Source organism: Citrus sinensis, chromosome 1 (genome assembly GCF_022201045.2).
Source record: "Citrus sinensis cultivar Valencia sweet orange chromosome 1, DVS_A1.0, whole genome shotgun sequence".
In the NCBI taxonomy this organism is placed as follows: domain Eukaryota; kingdom Viridiplantae; phylum Streptophyta; class Magnoliopsida; order Sapindales; family Rutaceae; genus Citrus; species Citrus sinensis.
Genome location: NC_068556.1, coordinates 293,046 through 310,995, shown reverse-complemented (window position 1 = coordinate 310,995; position 17,950 = coordinate 293,046). Strand labels below are relative to the sequence as shown.

The 17,950-nt window shown below is 35.3% G+C and overlaps 4 protein-coding genes across 4 annotated transcripts; 2 read left to right on the top strand and 2 right to left on the bottom strand.

Moving 5' to 3' along the window:
• The first annotated feature begins 1,379 nt into the window (after positions 1–1,379).
• On the top strand, positions 1,380–3,000 carry LOC112498791 (fasciclin-like arabinogalactan protein 3). Its single transcript, XM_025100342.2, has one exon. It carries the CDS (start codon positions 1,806–1,808, stop codon positions 2,649–2,651), a length of 846 nt encoding a protein of 281 aa, XP_024956110.2. The 5' UTR covers positions 1,380–1,805; the 3' UTR covers positions 2,652–3,000.
• A 477-nt stretch (positions 3,001–3,477) lies between these two features.
• On the bottom strand, positions 3,478–6,718 carry LOC102611303 (uncharacterized). The gene is made up of 4 exons (XM_006483532.4): positions 6,156–6,718; positions 5,279–5,375; positions 4,179–4,238; positions 3,478–3,885 (listed from the first exon to the last, which is right to left on the bottom strand). The coding sequence occupies exons 1-4, from the start codon at positions 6,539–6,541 to the stop codon at positions 3,805–3,807; spliced, it is 624 nt and encodes a 207-aa protein (XP_006483595.1). The 5' UTR covers positions 6,542–6,718; the 3' UTR covers positions 3,478–3,804.
• Positions 6,719–7,847: 1,129 nt separating this feature from the next.
• On the bottom strand, positions 7,848–14,488 carry LOC102611593 (glycosyltransferase BC10). Its single transcript, XM_006483533.4, has 11 exons — positions 14,225–14,488; positions 13,209–13,686; positions 12,134–12,232; positions 11,588–11,688; positions 11,416–11,487; positions 11,172–11,262; positions 9,118–9,198; positions 8,745–8,804; positions 8,533–8,655; positions 8,415–8,453; positions 7,848–8,327 (listed from the first exon to the last, which is right to left on the bottom strand). The coding sequence occupies exons 2-11, from the start codon at positions 13,599–13,601 to the stop codon at positions 8,199–8,201; spliced, it is 1,188 nt and encodes a 395-aa protein (XP_006483596.1). The 5' UTR covers positions 13,602–13,686; positions 14,225–14,488; the 3' UTR covers positions 7,848–8,198.
• Positions 14,489–15,945: 1,457 nt separating this feature from the next.
• On the top strand, positions 15,946–17,942 carry LOC102613475 (probable plastid-lipid-associated protein 8, chloroplastic). Its single transcript, XM_006483540.4, has 4 exons — positions 15,946–16,207; positions 16,316–16,439; positions 17,238–17,417; positions 17,521–17,942. The coding sequence occupies exons 1-4, from the start codon at positions 15,986–15,988 to the stop codon at positions 17,718–17,720; spliced, it is 726 nt and encodes a 241-aa protein (XP_006483603.2). The 5' UTR covers positions 15,946–15,985; the 3' UTR covers positions 17,721–17,942.
• Positions 17,943–17,950: the final 8 nt, after the last annotated feature.

The window sequence follows — 17,950 nt, the reverse complement described above, 5'->3', positions numbered from 1 at the left end:
TAAAAATGCAAGGACATATCCTGTTGGATTATTTCCATAATTAATGGCCGTTAATGTGTTATGTATAATATATCGCTTGCAAATCATTCAATGTATTTCTCATTTCTGCTCTTCACATGAATTAAGATTTTCTTATAATCTAATATGAACTCTAAGGATTGTATTCTAAAGAACGATAGTAGAAATGATAAGAGCATTGCACTAGAACCGACGGGTAGTAGTAGGGATGCTGGTGATAAGAAAAATGGGGACTTAGCTAGTTTGCCGTAGGCTGAATTAGGGGTTGAGTTTTGTAGTTTAAAGCATAAACATTGGATAAAGATACTCTCCTATTTTGAGCTTTCTTAATTTTTTTTGTAGAGATTTTAGGCTACATATACATTATTATTTATGTATGATTAAATTTTATTCCTGTAATTTCTTAGTTTCATTTTATTATGACATCACTTTTATTATTTGTTATGGGGTTTATAAGAGCAAAAAATGGATTATGTAAAAATGATTTTGATGATCTAATGTGTGTAATAATATCGAATAAATAACACTTTTAATAAATGAAGAATAAGATAAGTTGGTTATTTTTTAAGTAATTGATCATTATATAAATTTCAAATTATTTCCATTGGATTACTCAAATTCACTTTCTATGTTGCCATAAGTGTACTGAAACGTTTAGAGAGCCATCTTCATGTCAATCAGACAGGAACGCCGTTTGTGGATAGATAGTAAAGATATCCTTGCCAGCTAGTAGTTATTTTGTCACTTAGATTGTATCATATGATCACATCATCCGTGTAAATTTTCTAGATTGACTAATTAATTAATTACAAGTGATTTTTGTCCTTCATAATTAGAAGATTTTGTTCAGTAATTATGAACTAATAACAAGATAGAGAAGTATTGGCTGGATAAACTTAGACAACCTGTAGTCAAACACAGGATTTTCTTTGTTCCCACAATTAGAACTCAACCGGAAATGACAGAAAAATAAATTTCCACATTAAGGAGATTCAGATCTCCATCTTTAGGTATAGGAAAAAGGTACTGACCAAACTTGATTAAGGAAGGGAAAAAAAGAAAAAAGAACTAAAATCTTATGAAATTTTAATTTATATCCTAAAGAAAATCTTCTGTAAGACCGAACATTAAGAACAAGTCTTAAATGAAATGAGTTGTGCCATGCTAATTAATTGATGACAATGTGTTATATATCAGACAAATGTTACCAAAACTTTTAAATTTTTTAATTAATAATAAAATAATACTTCCTTTAAAAAAAAAGAAAAAGAAAAAGATACTCGTATTCACTGGAGTGTAATATAAATTTATAATATTTCAAAATTTAAAAATATATACACAAGTAGTCAAGTACTCAAAATATAGTTTCTTCCAAAAATGGTGTGGATATGTGTAATCGATGAACTCCTAATAATAGTGCTCTGACGTGTGTGTTGACTAATTAAAAGATTAAAAAAAAAAAAAAAGTAATTAGGATTTGGGTGTCTGATAAGAAGAAGAAATTATTTGGTTTATCCGAAATTGGAGCTTGTAGTCACCACGCCACGCGGTAGTTCTTAAGTGAAACTAATGTCATAATGGAGGAGAAATTAACTCACGCCAGTCATTTCCAACGTTCACGGTTATTATCCCATTAATAGCTTTGTTCCTGTCAAATATAAATGGAGGGTTCACCCCATCAAAGCTTTCATCATCAAGTGATCAAAAGCTTACTGATTAATTACATCGTCGACGCAGGGATATCAATCATATAGAATTAATCAAGTTTTATTATTATTATTATTGATATGATGGAGCTAAAAGCTTCTTCGTCCCTCGTCGTATTAACGGCTCTTGTTCTCTTGTTCTCGTCATCCTCAGTCAGCGTCAATGGCTTCGACATAATCAAGATCCTCTCTAACCACCCAAATTTGCTAGCCTTCAGCGACCTTCTCTCGCAGACGAAGCTGAATGAGGCCATTAACAAGAGGAAAACCATCACCGTTCTTGCCGTTGATAACAGCTCCATTGGGGGTCTTAACGACAGGCCCGTTGATGAAATCAAAAACATTTTGAGTGTTCACGTCATTCTTGACTACTACGATATGAACAAGCTAAAGAAGTTGCCGAAGACCTCGAGCTGGACCACTATGTTCCAATCAACTGGGAATGCTAATGACAAGCAAGGGTACATAAACTGCACGCGTCTGCCTGGAGAGCAATTCGTTTTTGGCTCTTCAGTGAAGAATTCGCCACCTGTCGCTAAGTTTGTCAAATCCGTCTTCTCTCAGCCATTTAATATTTCCGTTCTACAAGTGAGTCAGCCCATTGTGGCTCCTGGTCTTGGTGATGTGATTCTGCCGCCGCCGCCACCACCGTACACACCACCACCTGCTATGCCTCCTAAGGCGTCTCGTAAGAAGAGCAATGCATCCGCACCGGTAGCTGAAGGGGATGACGACGAGTTTGCCCCATCTGATTCGCCAATCGAGGCACCCGTCGAGGCACCCGCCCCTGAACCTGTTGAGGCACCCGCCCAATCCCCTCCAGAACCCAAGGATGAGGCTGAAGCCCCTGCTCCTTCCAGTGCTTCACGCCTCTACCTCGCTTCAGGTGTCGCTCTTGCAGGTTTCACGGCAATGGCATTCATCTGACACTGACTGCGACAGAATCAACGATTTTTCACAAAAGAAGCAGGACATGCAAAGCAGAACCCTGTGATTCTGTTTGTCTGACCATTTTTATTTTTTATTTTTTCCTACGTAAAGATTCCTCACATTATTATTATTATTACTTGCGTAATTTTTTACACTATTGGGTTTTCAGCCTTTGATAACATGAAAAAATTACAATCAAAGACGCATATAATTTAACTATATGTAAGTTGGGGCCTCAGTTCCGTTTTTTGCTTCCCATTTCCTATCAACGTTCCCAATTAAACTCACCCGGTTTTCTAAGATAGACCTGTTCGATGGCCAAACAATGCAAGATTGCCTCATCCAATGTGAGAATTGAGCTTGACCTTTCAATTCAAGGGGAAAAACGAATATACATAATGATTATTTAGTATGAAATCCTTTATTTTATTTAATAGTTATAAGTGTTTATTTAATTTTATAAACTTTTATCATAATTTTTATTATTATTTGATTGTTTTTCTAATAGAACTTTTAAACCTTAAATAAACTATTTTACCCTTACTAATAAAAAACTCAAATTTTAGACTTTTAAGAATAAAGATTGAAATTTTTTTTTAATATTAAAATATTAAAAATATCATCTATTTACTTAACAATTTAATTTTATTCTTTTCATAATATAATTTTAAAAAATTTATCTATTAAAGTAATTTCATAAATTTTTATTAAAATTTTTTATTGACAACCAGACAACTAAATTTTTTATATAAAAGTTATACTAACAAAAGTTCTATTTAAATAAGTTTTATTTGAAAAAACTGTACCAGAGAGAGCCATAATCTCATATCAACCTAGGCTTACTTTATATATAAAGATCAGTTACTCAAGCAACGTAAAATCTGTGGGCGTTGACTCATCATTAGGGCCAGTCAACGTACAATATCCCAAGAGCTTTCATCTGTGTCAGGTGACTCATTTTAGCAGTATCAAAACAAAACAATCAAACCAGTTTCAAAGGAAAAAAAAAAAAAACAATCAAACTGCATCTTTGATCAATTAAACTAGCATTAAGTATCCACTGCTAGCCAAAATAACTAGGAAACTTCAAGTAATACAAAAGGGGCAGTGCTAGTGCAATTGCCAACATACTGATGAACGGCTCGGCTCTTCATTTCAACTTGGCGACTATGTCAGAAACGACTTCGTCCATGTCAAGATCCTTCATGGGTTTGAATGGTCGTTTCATGTCCTGCAAAGTGAAGAAGTGGAAATAAGCCAACTCATATGACAACCAGAGGTCGGAAGTTGGTGAAATAACTGACATTTTAAATCTTATGGAGTGGCCTATATTGAGTTTCAGATTACACCTAGTATGATTTACTAATAATATTGAAGGTACAAGAAATTTATGTGCATGACAAGTGCTATGCATTGCAAAGGTTAATACGCAAAATCAAAATTAGCAAGGGACAAGAACCCTAGAGAAGGGCAGCATGCAAGCAAATAAAACAAAATATAGATAATGTTGGTAGAAGTTTTCACCAGAAGACTGATAAACTTCTCGCCACCATCCTCGCGTATCTCAAAGCATCCCCTTCTTGGCTGTTGAAAGAAGAAATCAGAAATATCTCAACATTCTTAAAATATATTTGGATAAAACAAGTAAACATCTTAATATAGTACAATGCAAAGAAGAATAAAAGACTTTCCAAACGTGTGTTAAAGAAAATACTCCCTAACTTGTGTTGAATCACTTAAATAGCCATGTTAAAGAGACTTGGAATGCCCTAACTTGTGTTTTCTGACTCACTTGGACAGCCTATAACCCTGTTCCTCAATTCACAATCAATTTCAAGTTATTAACAATCATCTAGAGCATTTAGCTATTTTGCTACAAATCATTGCCAAAATCCTTGAAGGTGCAGTCTGAAACTCTCAGAATAATATTAAGCAAAATCTCCAGGTAAATTCGGTCAGTAGTTTGTAGGCAAATATTAACGACAGGATTCCTCTCAATTCTATTCCAGAAGACGATATCCCTACGATGATGCAGAGTCAGTATGTAGGGTAGGGCCTTGGTGGGGTACAGTTTGAGGTTCCCAAAACTAATATTAGAGGAAACTCCCAAGGTCAAAAGAGTTTCAATATTTTTCTGGGAAATTGGCAACAATTGAACCCAATTAATTTCTCAATGAAAATTGTTCTGATGAAGTTGTGTTTGTGTTATGGGACAAAATGATATTCCTTTAATATTAGTGAGAGATCAAATAAGAAGTGTGGTAATTATATTTTCCTTATGACAAAAAAGCTCCAGAGGGCCCAAAAAGAAAAAATGCTAAATTTGCCTGATCCATGAGACACAATATTGTAACACATAACTTTTAAATCTCGGAACTTGCCAACAGAACCCCAAAATAAAGCATATTAATGAAACAACCATCACTGTTTTTTTAAAATCCTAAAAATAAATATATAAATAAAAATAAAAACATCTAAACAATCTGTTTGTTGAAGTAGTAACTAGACCAGAAAATAACTCAGCTACTTCTCCCTTGAGAAAAGGAAAAATTAAAGGAAGCACAAAAAATAACTTGTCACTTCCTGAGTGCCCCATTGCCAATAAGGTGTAAGAACTTATGTACCTTTTCAGGATTTAGTAGAACGTTGATCCCTGGAACACCTTTCTCCAGACCATCCTTCACATGATTAGCCCTTGTCTTGAATGAATTGCATTGTTTGCTAAATTCAACAAAAAATTACTTAAGAAAAAATAATTATCACAGTTAAGAACAACATTTCATGACACAAAAGATCAAACAGCACCCAGAAGACTATGTACAACACCATGACAATTTCTTAAAAGTAGCTATACAGAAAATCTATGATGATTTGACAAATTTTTAACACCAAACATCATTATTGTACATTGTCAACAACTATACCCTGTAAACAGGGGCGGACGCCATGTAAGACTAAAGGGTGCCATGGCCCCCCCTGGGTTTTAAAATATTTTGAGATTTTTGAATAAAATATGAATAATTTACACACTGATCCCTGTACAATTAAGTTTGGCCCCCCTTAAATTTTCTCCTGAGATCCGCCCCTGCCTGTAAACAACAATATTCTCAAGAGCATTACACAGAAAAATATTGAGTCTCGTTTTCTTGCGGATTAGAAGCCCTAAAAACTCATGTCTTCTATTATAGCAACGAAACAGAAGTATAAGACAATTAATATACAAACAACTATTGAATCCCGATGCGTAACAGAGACTCAAAAAACTACAACCAACAGGAGTCCAGATTATTAATCTAAAACCACAGATACTCAAATATGCTCTTTTGTTTCATTTTCTAGGCAACAAAACAGAAAATTAACACATGAACATTTACTATGCCTTAATTTTTATATCAAAGGAACGAATAACACAAACAAAACCTTTCTTTCTACTCCACTTCCACGGCAGCCAACCAGACCTAACAATAATAATAATAATAATAATAATAATAAAAGAATTACCAGTGCTCAATCACAACGGTTCTTTCCTTGGACTCGTCTCCATCAAATGCGTCACCCGCAGCTTCTTCTTTATCAGGCTCCACTTCCTCTTCAGCTTCCTCTGTCTCAGGCTCAACAACGTCCTCTTGAACTTTCACTTTCTCAGCCTCAATCTCCTCCTCAGCTTTCACATCTTCCTTCTTCTTCTTCTTATTCTTCTTTCCAGTGGCTTTCGCTTTCTTGTTCTTCGTCGGTAACTCGGCCTTGGCTAACTCAACAGACGAATCGGCCAAGTTCGAGTTGACTCGCCGAGTCACGCTCCGAGTCACCCTCGTCAGCGTCGTTTCCGCAACTCGCTTCACAGCAGCCCCTTCGACTCCCTCCGCTTTTCTCTTCCTGGGCGCCATTGAGCAAAAGCAAACCAACAGAGCAAGGGCAACTTGACCTTTTTTTTTTTTTTTCTTTTTCTCCTACAACTCGCACGCACGAAACAAGCGTGCGTCGTGATTTTGTCACTTCTCTAATTTGTAGCCACTTTATATACCCATACGCAACGGTTTGGGTTCGTAGACATTTTTTTCTCTAATTTTCCCGCGCTCTATTTTCTATTGGATGATATTTGAACGGACGGTCTGGATCGATTTATGGTTTATTGTTTAAAGGATGAATGTGATCGTGGCCGTCTTGGTGTGGCAGAGGAAGAAATACTGCCACATCAGAACAGCTGTATCAGCCTGCTCTGGGAGTGGCACCTCTGACTGTCAAGTTGTAGTCAGACCCCTCACAAGTCACACCTCTACTTTGTCGCCCCCTTTCAGTCAAAAGTTTTAAATGTCTGAATTGGGCAGTAAATAACAAGTACTACTTTGAGTATTTTCCGCAAAAAGCAAGACTCTCATCCAATTTATTTTTTTTTTAATACTAATTAATCATCATATTACTGTATTACACAAATATTTATAATAATTATTATTGTAGCAGAGATATTACACTAATATTTATAATCAGATATACATAATTGAGACTTATATTATTATATTGAATTCTATAAAATGCATGCCCAAATAAATAATCCCTCACAAAAAAAAAATGTCCATACTCCACTCATATTTGACAAGAAAAAAAAATTTTTAAATATGAAAAACATTTAGCCCCATAATACTTTTGTGGGGGCTAGAACCGCTGCCCTCACAAGACCACTTCGGCCAAGGCCGAAGTGGCTCATCCAATTTATTAAACATTCTGTACAATTTCATCAAAGGCAGACATTAAGTTGAATCAACTCTAGGGTGAATCACCGATAATAATTGTGCCTGTTAGTTAAATCATAATCAGATCATAATAATAAATATAAATATAAATTTATATGTATGATCCATACTCATAATAATAATAAATAATCATTAATACCCCCACTGTAGAGCTCATCCATCTTAATCGGACCCTTTATCAATTCAATCTCACATTCCACAATTAATAAAATAGATCGGGTCTAAATCCTCCCAAAAATTTGATACGACAGAGAAAACACAAAACATATAACTCAAATTGTAATCCTACTTTTAACACTTGGAATTATTGTGGAGCTAAACGACCTTATATACAACTGCCGTATTTTACAAGGCCCATTTATTCTTACACTTGTATCTTAATTTAGATGTATAATAAAAAAAATTATTCCGGTTTGACAATTATCCTAGGTACAAAAAATCAAAAACCGAAAACGCATTAGTTTATATAATAAATATCCAAGTCTTTTGATATCAACTTCGAGTACAAAAATGCCCTAAAATATGAAGGGAAAAATTGAGGAATCTATGAGGAAGCAGCAAGCAATAAGAAATAAGCTGAAAAGCTTCCCTAACTGCCCCAAGTCGAGCGTGTCCCCAACAGCTAAGAGTTGCTTGTGCTCAGAAAAACCTATCCAATGAAACACCCAAAAATCTATAATTTGGCCGTTTTACATTGTAAAAGTATATATACGAGAACTAAAGGAGGAATTGTACGGCATTCATATTGACGCCAGCTCAAAAGTCATCACCATTCATCAAGGTCGAAAAATGATTAAACTGTAGTGTAATTGACGAATAGGAACACCAATTTATCAAGAGCTTCAGGGTTAAACTTTCTTGCAAATAAGTAGCAAGGTCTTTTCATTCCATTCCACATGCAAGGCATGATTGTCACTTTTTTCTGCAGCAGCAAATGAATATAATGATATGTTAGATATTTTCCTTTGAAACAGAACATTTTTTCAGATGCAATGAAAGAAGTTTGTACCTGTTCATCACTAGTAATGTGGAAGGTTTCATCAATGGCCTGCAATGAACCACAATCATCATATGCAAAAGTGTCTAATGCTAGTAGGACAATTAAGGAATAAGATATATGTACATACTGCAAGACTCTTAAGGAACTCAGAGGAAATATCTTGTGCCCTATACGCTTTTGGATGCCACTTTCCTTCAGACCAATCGGCATGTGTGACAGACCAATTTGCAATTCCAGCTGGATCAATCATCTAAATAAAACAAATAGTTCGTAACAAAGAAATGGCAAGACTTGCGTAGTTTTCAGTCTAAATAACTGAACAGAATATGATGTACCGACGTGAAAAAGGGTTGGCAGGTAGTGCTCATCGGCATAGCAGTTGCGCCCTTCCATATTTGGCTGAAAAAATAAAACTGACTAAAATCAAGATGCTTGTGTTTGAAACCAAATTTACAGCATTCATACTTCCTACCAACATGAAACTTTGACAGCAGATAGACTATATGTATGAAATCAATGCAGATTTCACCAGGAGCAGAAGGCTCCAAGTAATTCAATAGAGATAAGTAATGTAATTTGTTTCTCTTTTATTCTTTCATTAGAGAATAAGCCGGAGAATTGACAATATACACAAACACAAACAGAAGAAGATTCTCAACATCTCAACAATGTACGCTACCAACACCAGAATACCAAAAGAAATCATGATTACCTTGCAGTAATGCTTAAATTTTGTGTAGTAAAGACTGTCTGCCATAATTATCATAGCATGTTGCCGCTTCAAGGTAAACCACTGAGGTACAAAGCAAATAAAAACAACATAAATATAAATAAATACACACACTAACACACACATGATAAATGGTTTGTTCATTCACAACTAGATATCGCAATTATATGCTTCACCGGTTAGACCTCTAATATCTAAATATAGGTTGCCATTACATGGTAGAACACCTGATCCTAGGGATCTACTGCAGATTCATCCCTATATACACATTACACAGCCCCAGAGACTTCTTGTTCCAGGAAGGCAACATGTCAAACAATAGAACTAAATATTAAGTTACTAAACTTTCAGTTTTTCACCTTGGTGATCAATCATCCATGAAGTAGCCACTTGACTCAAAATATAATACGTAAATTAGGTTTTATACCGCTAACATAAGTTCTGTGCCTATAGAATGGATGATACTCCAGGGGTTAATTCTGCCCTACCCCAAATCCTTAAACATTTTCCGCTGCGGGCACCCAATTGTTTCAACTTCTTTAAGCGCGCACCCAAAACTGTCGTGTTATTTTAACGTTTAAAGGGTAAAATGGAAAATTCAGTTATAAAAATTAATAATCACGATACAAATCCCCCCCCCCCCCCCCCCCCGGCGGTGTTTTCTGCTTTGTTTCTTCTTCTTTTTTTGTCTCCTTCATTTCTTCTTCTCTTTTTTATTCTTTTTCGCTCTCTTCTTCTTCATTTCTTCTTCTCCCAGATCGCATCATCATCCTACAATTTGAAACCCATTTACTAACAAGATAACTTTCCCCCATTTTCTTCTTTTCTCTTATCTCTGTTCATGGCTTTCAATTTTTTTTTTCTACCTTGCTTCTTTTTTGAGTGCTATTGGTTCGATTCGAGTGAGGGTTGGGGGTTACGTGGTGGGAGTTTTGGGTTTAGACTGGGGAATGAGGTTGGTTTGTGGTGGCGTAAAAATCGACTAGGGTTTTCAAAGAGTTGGTGCGGCCATCTTGGTGCTGCTTTGATCAAACAGTGGAGGTCATGGTAATAGCTTTGTTGTCAACGGAGTGTGGAGGGAGGTCTCTATACAACCTACCTAGTGTTCCAGTGCGTGGCTTTGATGGAAAGTTCCAGGAATTTGTCGGAATTAAAAGCGTGCTTTGGTTCTTGGGGTTGTTAGATGATATTCAAGCTCAGATATGGTTCATATGAATAACCTCTCAGGAAAAAAAAGAAAAAAGAAAAAAATATTTTTTGTTCTTTCAAAAGATAATATTTTAGTAATTTTTTTATGGAGACAATTTTTCAGTAATTAAAAATTCAAAAAAATGATTTAGTGTCAATAGCTAAAATGAAGAGTGATTCGGTCTTTTGGTAATTTAACAAGTTTAAATTTAACAAATAACTGACGGAAACCGTTAAAGTGACAACCAAACTGACAGTTTTGAATGCGCGGTGAAAGAAGTTGCAAAATTGAGTGCACGACGGAAAATGTCGAAAGATTTGGGAGCATGGCGGAATTAACCTATATTCCAGTCAAAATATAGAATATATATTTACCCATCTAAGAATAAGATTGTGTAAGATAATTCTCAGAAGACACCAATAAACTGCCACAGTTTATTACTTTAGAAGTAATAAGCATATGATAGATTCTCCACAGTTCAACAGAAAAATTCAGACCCAGCTTTCCTTGCCATGAAAAACAGCAAGGGAAATTGAGGAAAAAGAACCACATACATTCACGATATAAAGGTCAAACAAGAAAACATGAAGAGTTTAACCCACTATGAAGCATGATGTGTAATTCATGTGGAGGAGGAGTTTCGAACTAGCAAATGGATGATATTATATAAACAGAAATGAATTCGACCAGCACCCACACTGGAAACCTACGAAATCAAATCAAAGATACTGTATGTATTCGAAAACCTAAGAAATCTCAGTAACAAATATATAAATGAAACCTTTAGAAGGCAATAAGTAAGTTCCAAGTATTACGTCTATGAGTCAATATACTTTAAATTATGTACCTGTGAACCTTTCCTGAAATCTTTCTTTTCGACTTCAGGCAACATATGCTCTGAATACCTGCCATTTCCATGTGGGCCAGGATCCTCAAAACTGGAAAGAGGAAGGAAAGAATCAATTAAGAAGTAAAAAGCTATGAAAATAACAACTTCACATATTATATAGATAAAGCTTTGATACTACATCAATTTGTTAAAGAGAGAGGGAAAAAAAAAAAGATTCCCTTCACTACAGAACGCTGCTTACCAATCCACATAGCTGACATTTGTGTACATCAGATAGTTATACACATAGTCAAAGTTATGCAGTGGAATACAACTGCAAAAGCAATTGAAAAGAATTAGACAAATGTAACCATGTAAGAAGATGCGCAGATTCCTGATCCATGTGGAAGAAAGAATATCTCTAACTCAATCACCTATCAGAGAGCAGGACAAATTGCTGGTTATCAGGGTCTAGAAGTGCATGTGCTAACAGCCTCTTTTCAGCATCAAGCATAGAAATTCTACCCCAAGCCACCTGAAAGGAATTTGCACTTGGCATCAACTATCAAATCTCATTTTACAAGGAACATAAACAATAGGCAGTAGGAAGTGATGTTGAGAATTCTTGGCATATTTGAAATTTATCATACAACAATCAACACTGATCTGTCACGCATTCTCCTTCAGAATGCATAATCTGGCCCACGATTAAATTAGACTGTCACTAGATACCAGATAGTGATATCCAAGCTCTCCAAGGATTGACAAGTCAAGTAGGTGAATTCATACTTGCGTATTTATATGTTGGAGAAGGAATTCTACTATAGTAAATGTGCATGAACATGCACTACTTCATCATATTTTATTATCATTTCTATTGTCATAACAGATCCATATACAAAAGGCTTATGACTAGGAAACTAGAAAGAAATGAACTTAACTTTTTATTTAAATTGAACGCTATGTGTTACTTCACATACCTTTTCACTGCGGATATCTCGGCCAACAAAATAACGGCTCACATGCATAGGTTTTTCACTAGATGCATGTACATAAACAGAAAATCTGTCCTCATGGCCCTGTATGAAGAGTGTAAGCCATATCATTTCGTGTACAAGATAAACAATGCTAAATAACAGTGCGTTTATCTAAATTTGGAAGGAAAGGAAATTGACATTATATCCTGTGAGTAAAAAGTTAGAAGTACTGACAAGAGATCTAAACTATAACTAAAGCTTTTGCAAAAATATCCATGATTTAATCAGTTTCCACATGCACTAGCAATATACAAATCAGTCCCACTTAAGGCACAAAATTTGACAACATTTCAATCAAATATTCCATTACATCTTCACAACCATTTTATTATAACAGACTAGGCAGTGTACATTGTTTGTATTGTCGAAAAAAGAAAAAGGCGCGCAAGAGCGGAGGGTCTGTATCATGAAGAAAGTGACTTCTAAAGTAATAGAAATATAATCCTATATCTATTCCTAAATGTTTTAACTCAACTTCTGTAGCTTCACATTCTTGTAAGTCCATCCAATTCATCAAACTCTTTCCAACATCCAATAGAGACTCCTAAGCTTATCACGAAAGACATAAGAAGCTAATAACCATCACGAACTCATCTGATATCCAAAACCTTTACACGCCTCCATGACTTTGATGAGAAATTTTGATAAAAATGAAGACCTAAAGTAAACTATTTATCTATCTTCAAAATCAAACCAATAGCACGGAGGCACATTCTAGAGGCATCAAAAAGTAATAACAATCAGCATTACAGATCTGGACTTGCTGACGTCAAGAAAAATGTTACTACCCCACACATCAATATAGCAGGAGCTGAACATAGAAATTTGAACTCGAGGAAAATAAGATCAAATATTTTCTAATAATCTAGATATCCCTGCATAAACTAGATGTAGACTCAAAGACATGTCTAGCTGGAATAAGAAGCCACCATCAAAAATCATAAGTTCATATAAATATATAAGGAATGCAAAAGAAAGATATGAAAAGAAAACAATAAAAAAGAAACTGAGCACTTACATGAAAGAACTTTTCCCAAAGGTTCTCAAAAGGTAAATTCCCAGGAGTCAAAAACATGAAAGCTACTTTTGGATTCTTTGAGTGAACGGGTGGTTTATTCAAAATTTCCTTAAACACAACCTGAGCTATATTCTCTGCATCAGTTAGTTCCCTCGTAGGAGTAGCTGGCAGCTGTTCAAGCATTGTACAGCCCCTACCAGAGAAGAAATAGCACGAAGCTAAGCTCCCTGATCCTGATGGGTAAACATAGACTCCGGTTAGAAAAATGATAAAAAATGTAACGAAGGCAATAATCCATATCGGCCTCTTTAAATGTGGCCTCTGCTGTCTATATCCAGCCATCATTTGAAAATCTCGTATGCCGCCAAGTTTCCATGCACGAGCTGTCTTCATTATTGCTCAAGCCATGGTTGCAGTATTACCAACATTCCACTCAACTTTGAGATAGTAAAAGCAGCACTACCAACACACTGGGAGTCTGAAACATTAAAGATGTGGGGGCAAAAAAAAAAAATTGATTACCAGAGTACAGAGTTATAAATACACAAGCTTCACAAATTTACATCATGCATCCAAATTAACACCATTCATTTGGACTGTTGCTATCATTAGTCATAAGTCTACAGAAATATGAACTCAATACATCTGTAGACTCTAACCCAAATAGATGACACTAGTTCTCCGGGTTTCAAAAATCAAAACTCTACGGTCAATCTGAACTAATACTCCAATCAAATAGCATTTCAATACCAATCGATTAACAAATATACAATCATTATATAATATAGATAATTCGAAGCTAATATACATATATTTTTTTTTATTTTAACAAAATGAATTTAAAGCGGAATTTCCGCTGACGTCACATTAAAAAGATAAAATACAAGTAAAAAACAAGCAAAGCTCAGAAATGCTAAAAGCACGAGTCACAAATCTTATAAAGCCGTGTGCAATCCGGAATAGAGTTTCTAAAATATCAATTGACGGCGGAGATTTGATCAAGAGATTTATAGTACCTGTGATCGGAAGCAGCTGATCGGGTAAGTACGCGATTAAGAAATCGGCAAGCGAGGAGTTTCTCTGTTTCTGTAAATCTAATTAACGAGGAGAGTGAGAAATTAGGGATGCAATAACAATATAATCAGAGGATGAAGAGAGAACTAAGATAATATTAACGGCCAATAGTGCTCGCTGGAAAGCGGAAAATGCTCAATCTCGGAGAGAGAGTGAGTGAGTGAGAGACATACACTAACAATGTAGTTCTGGGAATACGTAATTTATTACCGGGCGGGTATCGATAAATTAAGTACTTTTTTTTTATCTGTATAATTATAATTATACGCGATAATATACGTGTATTAATTATTACACAGTTTCATTTTCGTCCCGTCGTACTCCTCAGATCAATTATCATTTATCAATTTATCATTGTCCTCTCTCAGGCCGATATTACATAATTACCCTTGGTTCTCTTTGAATTTCTCTCCCCCAAATTTGCTTCACCATCAAAGGAATCGACTGAAAGTGCATAAATGCCCTCGGATTGTTTCTGCGTTTTTGCAGTTGTTAGGAGTTTAGGACTATATATATATATATATATATAGGGAGCCCCTATGTTACAATTAATGTAACATACACACTAAACAACAACCACACAAATAATGGACCCATACAATTTGTGTAGTTGTTGTTGAGTGTGTATGTTACATTAATTGTAACATAGCATTTGCCATATATATATATATATACACACACACACACACGCACGCACGCACAATCATCTCTCAAATTCTTCTCTATGTTGCTCCTGGAATGAATGCTCAAGTGTTTGTCGGTGGGGTTTTTTCTCTAGCTTATTCAAAACCCCATGACAATTATTACCTACATATTCATACGCATACATATTACTAGAATGAACTGAATAACTATGCTTTATATATATATATATATATTCTTCTTTCACATGTACACGAGAAAATAAATGATGAAAATCTACCGCTAAGGAATACTAATGATGAAAGCTGGAGATAGAATGGAGGAAAAATGTGTGTAAATTATATTAGATTAATACGTTTGTTTACTTTCATTACTTCACTTGCGCGGCATTTTTATTTATCACCATAGTTTTTACTTGTAAATAATCAGCACGTTTCGAAAGGAAAAAAAACTAATATGCAACTATTAGGTCGAATACAGATTAAGTTCCTTATACATCAATTTAGAGATCTATTATTAGATATCACTTGTAAAATTATATACCAATTTGTAAATCACCTGTGCATTACTTACAATTATTTTAAATAAAATCTCTCTTTAAAGTGGGTGATTTTTAAGTTCTTATAAAAATAATTTTATTTGACTAGCCATCAATTTGACTTTTTCAAATGTACTTTAAAAAAAAAGGAAAAAAAAAAAGAATTGGTGAAGTTTAAACCCCTTGTTCTGTTACAAGAGATCTAACTAATTAAGTTATAATGTTAAAAAATAAGAAATAAGAATTAGTCGCTAAAATAATTAAATTAAACATTACAAAAAAAAAAATTTATTCGAGTTTTGTGTTTGGACTCCGAATTAAGTGAAGGGAGGAGTACTTTTTGACAATCAGTCAAACATGATAATGCAAAACAAAAATCCGCCTACGTGGCGTAAAATAAACCAGTAGGAAGATAGCAAGGGGTACCTCCTCTGATTTCATCCGACGTGGCATCACCCAGTACATAACATTTCCTTCTTCATGGCAAATCTTGCTTTAAACTCGACGCCTTCATCACCTCTCCATGGCCGCTGCTGCTTTTTCTCTTACACTCTCATCCCCTGTTTCTAAACCCCACACATTCTGCACAAGTTATTATTCAAAACCCATAAACGCAAGTTTTTCAGCTTCACTTCCTTGCAAAAGAAGTCCTCGCACCGCACTGAAAATCGTCAGGGCTGTTTCCATCTCCAGCCCAGATCTGCGAACCGGTCCCGACGATTTGGTTGCTTCTATCCTCTCCAAGGTTTTATTTACTTTCAGCTAGCTGTATTACATGGATTGTGTTTTAGCACGGTTTAATTTTTAATTTTTAATTTTTAATTTTTTAATGTTATGTTATCCTTGTAATCAGGTGAACCAATCGGATGGAGGAGTTTCACTAGCCAAAGAAGAACACAAAGAGGTCGCTGAAGTTGCTCAAGAGTTGCAAAAATATTGTGTTGAAGCACCAGTAAAATGCCCTTTAATCTTTGGAGGTACTATAAGATTACACTCCTACACCTCTTTGTACTTGTCAGTGTTACCTATTATTAATTGACTTGTCATCCATCATTACTGTGTTCATTTTGTAATAACACAATGTGAAATTCACTGTTGATACTGCATGTGATATCAATTGAAATACAAACTATTATCATCTGTGTGGCCTCACATTACTCGTGAAGGTAATGTTCATTTTATGATATCCATAAGGGAGCTCGAATATGTGTAAACCTGTATGTGGATTATATACTTGTAATGTGGGTTCTTTTGGATTGCTTATCTTAGTATTTGTAGTGGTATTAGAATATTTCAAAAGATTCTAAGTTCTGTAATATTCTACTCAATTTTAGAGCTCAATGCAAAGTAAATTAGTTTACTTGATCTCTATTTTCCAATTTTCTTTATCCGAGCTATAGAAATGGGTATTATTCATTTGTGCTTCATAGAATCAATGTGAAATTCAGAGTTGGCATATGCTTTCCAATGTTAGAGGCATTAAATTAGAAAATTTGTGCCAAAATATGGGATGAGAATACATTCTTCTTATCCTAGATTTAGTTCCTGATGACCTTGCTTCATGGGATGAGGAAACCTTATTTGGCAGCACGGGAGGTCTTTGTTACCTTCTTAATTGCCGTCAGTAAGTTGCAATAGTTTGTAACGGAAAGGGTGCAATCACCCATATAATCCTGGCATCCTCTATTCTCATTCTAGCGTAAGTGTCAAAATGCATCGCTGGTCTCACTAGGATTGAAAATATTTTTGGTTACCTAACTTTTAATGTATTTCAGAATGGGATGTCGTGTACTGTTCAGTGCCAACTTCACCTGGGGGTGGCTACAGAAGTGCATTTGGCCGTCTTTTCTTCAAAACAAAGGAAATGATTCAGGCTGTTGAAGCTCCTGACACTGTTAGAAACAAGGTTTCCTTCACCGCTCTGGGTTTTCTTGACGGAGAGGTCTCTTTGAAAGGTAGGTCTCTTTCCATTTTCTTTTGCTTCCATATTGTAGAGAGATAAGCTGGTCTAGTGAATTATAAAACGAATTTGTCATTGTGTGGTGCGTACATGTGCAGGAAAGCTTAATGCTCTGGATGAGAAATGGATTCAAGTTGTATTTGAACCACCTGAACTGAAAGTTGGAGGATTGGAGTTCCGATATGGCGGTCAGAGTGAGGTTAAGTTGCAGATTACATACATAGATGAAAAGATCAGGCTTGGGTTAGGATCGAGAGGTTCACTATTTGTTTTCCAGAGACGCACACAAGCAGCATAGCTGGACAGAGTTAAAGTTTGTGCTTGTGTTCTGTAAATCCTGAATGCTTCTTTGTAATGCCAAGCTATGCCCGTGAATAGCAAATTTAGGCAGAAACTGATGCCTCAGCGCCATACCGTATCTATCGTACACTGTAATCACAACTCAACTGTTGTATGATAGAAACATGCAATCCTGAATTAATGCTTATTCTCGTCGAGCAGCAGAAAAGCCATTAATCAAGTACTGTT

Bases quoted from the DNA above. Each gene is read 5' to 3' on its own strand.
- LOC112498791 (XM_025100342.2), top strand. From the start codon at position 1,806: ATGATGGAGCTAAAAGCTTCTTCGTCCCTCGTCGTATTAACGGCTCTT.
- LOC102611303 (XM_006483532.4), bottom strand. From the start codon at position 6,541: ATGGCGCCCAGGAAGAGAAAAGCGGAGGGAGTCGAAGGGGCTGCTGTG. The intron at 5,376-6,155 runs GTAATTCTTTTA...TGTTGAATTTAG, and splicing joins ACCGTTGTGATTGAGCACTG to CAAACAATGCAATTCATTCA. The intron at 3,886-4,178 runs GTGAAAACTTCT...TTCACTTTGCAG, and splicing joins AGAAGTTTATCAGTCTTCTG to GACATGAAACGACCATTCAA.
- LOC102611593 (XM_006483533.4), bottom strand. From the start codon at position 13,601: ATGAAGACAGCTCGTGCATGGAAACTTGGCGGCATACGAGATTTTCAA. The intron at 11,488-11,587 runs GTGATTGAGTTA...TTGCTTTTGCAG, and splicing joins TTTGTCCTGCTCTCTGATAG to TTGTATTCCACTGCATAACT. The intron at 8,454-8,532 runs GTATGTACATAT...GGTTCATTGCAG, and splicing joins AGTTCCTTAAGAGTCTTGCA to GCCATTGATGAAACCTTCCA.
- LOC102613475 (XM_006483540.4), top strand. From the start codon at position 15,986: ATGGCCGCTGCTGCTTTTTCTCTTACACTCTCATCCCCTGTTTCTAAA. The intron at 16,208-16,315 runs GTTTTATTTACT...CCTTGTAATCAG, and splicing joins TTGCTTCTATCCTCTCCAAG to GTGAACCAATCGGATGGAGG. The intron at 16,440-17,237 runs GTACTATAAGAT...AATGTATTTCAG, and splicing joins ATGCCCTTTAATCTTTGGAG to AATGGGATGTCGTGTACTGT.